At 38.3% G+C, this 6,254-nt stretch overlaps 1 protein-coding gene across 1 annotated transcript; it reads left to right on the top strand.

Moving 5' to 3' along the window:
- The first annotated feature begins 1,564 nt into the window (after positions 1-1,564).
- On the top strand, positions 1,565-3,766 carry dleu7 (deleted in lymphocytic leukemia 7). The gene is made up of 2 exons (XM_043228879.1): positions 1,565-2,111; positions 2,811-3,766. Exons 1-2 carry the CDS (start codon positions 1,677-1,679, stop codon positions 3,015-3,017), a joined length of 642 nt encoding a protein of 213 aa, XP_043084814.1. The 5' UTR covers positions 1,565-1,676; the 3' UTR covers positions 3,018-3,766.
- The last annotated feature ends 2,488 nt before the right edge of the window (positions 3,767-6,254 follow it).

The raw sequence follows: 6,254 nt of genomic DNA, 5'->3' as shown, positions 1-6,254 counted from the left end.
TGTGGAAATAAAAATAATCTGTGTAATGTATAGGTGACGTTTCAGAGTATGCTCGCTGATCGGGGGGGGATCTGTGATTGTAGACGAGACCGCTATAGACAGGGTAGGACTCTGAGCCTAGATCCGTTCTAGTGCTCTAATGTCATTATACCTGATCTTAGGCCATTTCCGCTGATTGTAATAAATGTTGTTACTGCATACTGAAGTCTAGGACTGAGTTGAGATTCAGATCATTATCGCACCGACTAAGTGGTGGGCATTGGAACTGATGCTAAATAGTATTGAGTGTTTCCGACTTTCTTTCGAATCTCCTCAAAGAAATGATATATCAACAGAGGTAGAGTAGAACTAAAAATGTAGTCTGTTAAAATCACAATTTTTTTTTTTTTTTGTATTTACTTTCAGATCAATTAAAACATTCGGTGTATGATTGAAACTGGAGTTGTTTTATTTCATTCAATGAATAACCAGGTAGTCTGTAGGAATGGGCTTTTTATATATGAGTATAATAAAAGATGCATTTTACCATGTAATGAGCTCAAAAAAATGGTATAGTTATCAGAATAGGTTGTTTATATTTTACACACACATATATATATATATATATATATATATATATATATATATATATATATATATATATATATATATATATATATATATATATATATATATATATATATAATTAAACACCTCTATGTATAAACAAATAGTGAAATGTTCAGAATTTTTGATGACTTCTGAAATGTGGACAGTAGAAATAAAATTAAAAGTGTGTGTGGTCCTGGTAAACCCTACATTATTGGGGGATAAATGTCCCCACAAAGATGGAACCATCCAAAATCCTTTTCCTTTATGGGGACATTTTTGTTCTCCGTGAGGAAACGAGCTTATAAACCATACAGTTTTTGGAAAATCTAAAAATGCAGAAAGTTTTCTGTGAGTTTACAGCAATAGAACTATGTGCAGCATAAAAACCAGCTGAATCTCCCCATAAAATATGGAAATGTGTGTGTGTGTGTGTGTGTGTGTGTGTGTGTGTGGGAGTGAGTGAGTGAGAAAGACGCTTTTAATCAAAGAAATGCTGTCAGGTATTTTCATTTCTCTTAAAATCTCAGATTTGAGTATTTGTGTTGCGAAATGCTAGCACTGCCTGTAAAGACTGTCCCCTGTGACTTCTTCTTGGGAATCATGCAACCAGTGTGACATTGGTTGCATGAAGTCATCTGGGGGGGGTTAGGTTTTTTTTTCCCCTTGTTCTGTTATTTTGTTTTCGCAGAATAGCAAAATAATAGCAGCGTGAAGAGCCAGGACATCATTAATACGTTCAACCAAATGTGCTGGTAAGAAAAAAAAAATACTCAACCAGTCCGATTTGTCTGGGACAGGGTAAATGATAGACCAATGGTTCAAAATGCTAGCTGTTTCTGTTTTCGTGCATTCAGAACAACGCGTTATAACACCTCGGCTGGTGTGAAACGCCATCCTCACCTTCACATTTCACTGCATGTCGTACCATGTGTGTATGTGACAAATAAAAATTAGAATTTGAATTCAGTTAACTGCCTTTTCTGGGCGTCTTGATACAGGCAGGACTATCGGGTCACATTTGCATGTGTAAGCAAGCGCTCATCCACTCCAAACACAAACAATGAGGAAGTCGTTGGAGAAACAGTATGCCGCAGCAAAAACATTTAAAGCCGGTCATTTGTCACGCTGTTTCGACCAGAGCCTCTCTCTCTCTCTCTCTCTCTCTCTCTCTCTCTCTCTCTCTCTCTCTCTCGCTCTCCCTCTCTCTCGCTCTCTCTCTCCCAACAGTGACCAAGGCTGCCGATCAGGCGGCAGACATGGGGCTCTGCTCATTAACGCATCAAATCGATGCCTTAAACATCCTCAACGACCTGCGAGCTCACGCGACGACCGGCACCAGAGACGGCGAGGGTCGTCGCCCAGGTGATTCGATGAAGGAGCCCCGCAGACCGAAGACCATCGCGGAGAGAGCGCGAGAGAGCTGCCTCGCGCGCCTGCTCGACATCCTCGCGCGACTCATATCCATAGAGGAAGATTTTATAAAAGACGTCGCGTACGAAAGGAGTTTGCTTAAGCATAAGGTGAGGTGGTTTCGGTAAGAGTCTAGACACTAGATGCTGTGCTGTAACGACTCGAATTGTCGCGACCTGGCAAATCGCGTAGGGTTTGTTTTTTTTGTGCAGTGCAGATGGGGGCTACGGGGATCAGATCATTTCTTTCGGTCGTAGCTTGAAAGTAGCCAGTGTTTTGTGTAGATCGCTGCTCTGCGGGTGCGCCGTGGGATGCTTTGTAAACAAGATTTCCCACGTGAGCCGTCTTATCACTAACCAGGTTAATTCAGCCATCCATATTTGTAGCGGTGTATCCATATAAACACACAAAATATGCTACTAATATATGCGACCCTGGACCACAACACCAGGCTAAATTATAACGCGTGATCTGAAATAAATATGCTTTCCTGGACAATATTTGGTTGTGATACAACTATTTGAAAATCTGGAATCTGACGGTGCAAAACAAATTAAACTCCCAGCAACGAATGTTAAGTTTGGAAATATTTAATATAGGGAATGTACAAAATATCTTTATACTTAATATCCTAATGAATGCATAAAACATACAAACATACCCATGCTACTCGATGCATATTAAAATGATAAATATTCTGTCAACACTTGTCCGAGTCCTGCATGTGGACGCTGAACTCACCTGCCCTTGCTCTTGATTACCTTCATAAGATCTGTTTCGACTCTTCACATTTGTGTCCTCTCTTTCAGGACAGCGTTGACCTAAAGAACATATGCTTGAGGATGGCTATCGCAGAAGGCGGTTCTCGCTCGGACAGAGACATGAGGGAACTTCGGGACTGTCTCCGACTTATTGTGGGTAACCTGCTGGCGTACGCGCGAGAGGAAAACAACCTCTCGTCCACCGAGACCACTCACAGACTCAGGGAGCTTTCCAGCTCCTTCCCAGAAATCTGAAGACCCGGTATCACCGCGTGTATTCTAAGGAACTACCTCAGGAGCAGATATGATTTGAGACGCTACCTTTTTTTTTTTTTTTTTTCTCAGGAAATCCGCAAGCCACGAGCTATCTGTGAATCATCTGTCGTTTTTTGATAAGTATGGTGACGCTTCAGAATTCCAACGGAAGGCGTTGACGTGAGTGTTTTGACCTGAAAGCTGCGCATAGAGATGGTTTCATATTTAATGCTCAAGCCTAAGAACGACATTCTCTCGTACCAGTCACGCCTCAGGATGGGCTGGTGTGGCCGTCTTTGTCACCTGCTAGAAAAGAAAGTTAAGGAGCAAGTTGGGTGGGGGAGGAGGGTGTGTTGGAAAATATGCATTTGTTTATGTGTATTCCATCATTACGACACCGCGGTTTAACTACGTTCCAAATGGAATCATTATCAGTGTTACAACGAAACACTATTAGTTCTAAATAAGCGATTATGAGTTCAAGGCTTGACTCTTTTATTGCTCGTTTGAGCAGCACTGGAAATGAATCTATGCTTTTGCTCTGTTTTGCGAATGATGCTATAGCATTTGTAGAGTCTTGTCACTAGATGGCGCGCAAAACCAGCTTTTTAACGTATGTAAACATTGTCTGCTCCACTCTGTGAAGATGATCATAATAATAAGTATAATGTGAATGAACAGTCCCAAATACTACTGAAAAATGATGTTTAAATGCATGAACGTGAACACATTAAAAAAACAATAATCAAGTGAAGTTGTGTTTATTTTAAAGACACAGAAAAGGCTAAATGTTTCGTTAAAAAAAGCTGTTAGGTTTAGCTGTTAGCTTACCACTGTTAAAAACAACCAAAATGATGAAATCTTGTATTGCTTGTAATAGAAGTACTATTTTGTGATTTAAGTAATTTATATAGGACCAGCTGGTAAACCAGTTTAAAATATAGAAAGGGATGACTTATTTTAAGTACGTGAAGTACTTTAAATCATTTAAATGAATTATTCATACATTTAAAAATCTTAAAACCCATAGAATCAATATGTAGTCATATTTCTGTAGGAACCATTGTTTTATTGAAGCAGATACAGTTCTTGAATTGTGGCTAATTATTTTAATGTATATAAAAAACCACATAATTTTTAGTATAGGAGCAGAAATACAAGAGATATGCTATACTGTATTAGACAAATGAGGAATTCGTTCAAAGAGAAACACTCATTTGTGATGAATAAAGACTTTCTGAGACTGCAGTATCACATGTGATCAGAAGAGGGCGCCGTGCACACATTTTATATCCTCAGTGACTTCACACACCACATCTGACACAAAATCACTGGAGTTGGGGACTCCATCAGATGGCATCACGTGTCATCTGATTCATATATTAAATTGACAGATTATGTGTGAAGCTGCGAAGATCGCTTTACTTCAGTAGTAAATGTTTTCCAGGTTTAAGATTTACCATCCAACAGAGGAAGTGTTGATGACCACTTAAAACTGAATGAAAAACATCTGAGTCAGTTAAAACTTCAAACTTCTCATTTTACCTTGTAATATCCTTAAATGTTGGAAACCCCTGTAGGGTTTTTTTCTACTAGTTTAGTTTTTTTTTTAAATAAATTCTCAAGCGGTTAACCATTTGAACCTCGGGGCAACAGCTGCTTTTACCAAATAAAGATGCTACTGCTTCAAACCAGTCACTAGTTACTTGTCAAACGTATTTCATTTCTTTAATCAGCGTTTTCTCTTCTGGAAATATTTTGTAAGTGCTTCATTCTATCTTGAGGCCCTTCGCAAACTTCCTGAGGAGCGTGTTTGACTTTGTGTGTCCTACGGCTGGTCCTTTATGGCGTTGTTGTTTGCTGTTGTTTAGCATCTACTTCCACGAGACCGACTGAACTCAGCAACCCCAGGCTCGTGGAGGTCTGGGTTGAACCACTGTGGGCTCCTGACAGGCCAATGAGAAGCCAGCTCTGCGGCTGCAGACAGTGTCTAGCAGGATGGATGGCTGGGGTATTATGTCACTTCCTGGGACATGGCGAGAGCGGATTCAGACAGATGAGTAAAAGGATGAGTGTTGTGCGAGAAGAAGGACAGAGGAAAAGGCCGGACATTGTTGGGGGTCCGTATTTGCCTGTCTTTGTCTCTCTTTCACCCACGCTATTGTTTTTTTTTAGATCAACATTTAATTCTTACATCTTAAATGCGTCTCTCCTGACTTTACCTTGATTGTCTTACTTTTTGACTAAATTTTTTCACTTTTATAACCGCTTTACATCTTTTATGTATTTTTTCACATTTGCTTGATTAAAAAAATAGTCTTGTGACCAAAAACATAAAATAATTTATGTAAAGGCATGCATATTGATTTCCTGGCTAAATCTTAACAGTCTAATGACATTTCTACCACAATTGCCCACAATTTGTATTAAAGAAAAAAAGTATTAAAGCATGTTGATACATCAACAATGTAAAAATGTAATAATGCAAAAAAAATAAATAAATAGCTGATAGACATCAAACGCTTGGACATATAGTATATACTGTTCACCACTAGTCCTGGCTACTTGGTTCAAAAATCTATTGAACATTACACAAGTTTTCTGTTTAAATCAACGCTGTTGTTTTAAACTTTCTATTTCTCAAAAATGTGTTATCGTTTCAAAACAATATTAAGCAGCACAACTGATTTTAACATGATAATAATAAATGCTAATTGAGCATTAAAGCATGATTTCTAAAGGATCATGTGACGCTGAAGAGTGGAGTAATGATGCTGAAAATGCAGCCAGAAATATATTCAAATGGAAACTGTTAAAATGTAATAATATTTGATTAGATAAAGCCAGGCTTGCTGAGCATAATGTCTTTACAAAACATTTACACATCATACAGGCCCCAAACATTTGAAAGGCAGTATACAGTATATGGCTTTTCAAAAGATTCCAACATCAACCAATGGGAATAAAAATTCATACAAAATACTGCATTAATTACTACACTTTGAATGTTTCCATGTTTATTTTCACTAGCAGCTTTTTCTCAGGCAAACAAGCTACAAGCTGTCACTGGGTCAGTACCCTTTCTAAAAGTACACCTTTATCTCTGTGGTGTATATTAGTACCTAAATGCTCCAGTTTTGTACTTTTTGCGCTTTTTTTGTAATACGTTTAGTTAACACATTTTTCATCATTTATAAATTATATATTTTAAATGATCCAAATTTAGGACATAAGCAT

The sequence above is a fragment of the Puntigrus tetrazona genome, chromosome 1, assembly GCF_018831695.1.
Source record: "Puntigrus tetrazona isolate hp1 chromosome 1, ASM1883169v1, whole genome shotgun sequence".
Taxonomy (NCBI): Eukaryota; Metazoa; Chordata; class Actinopteri; order Cypriniformes; family Cyprinidae; genus Puntigrus; species Puntigrus tetrazona.
Note: the sequence above shows the minus strand (reverse complement) of the source record. Positions and strands in the feature narration are given on the sequence as shown.

Bases quoted from the DNA above. Each gene is read 5' to 3' on its own strand.
- dleu7 (XM_043228879.1), top strand. From the start codon at position 1,677: ATGCCGCAGCAAAAACATTTAAAGCCGGTCATTTGTCACGCTGTTTCG. The intron at 2,112-2,810 runs GTGAGGTGGTTT...CCTCTCTTTCAG, and splicing joins GGAGTTTGCTTAAGCATAAG to GACAGCGTTGACCTAAAGAA.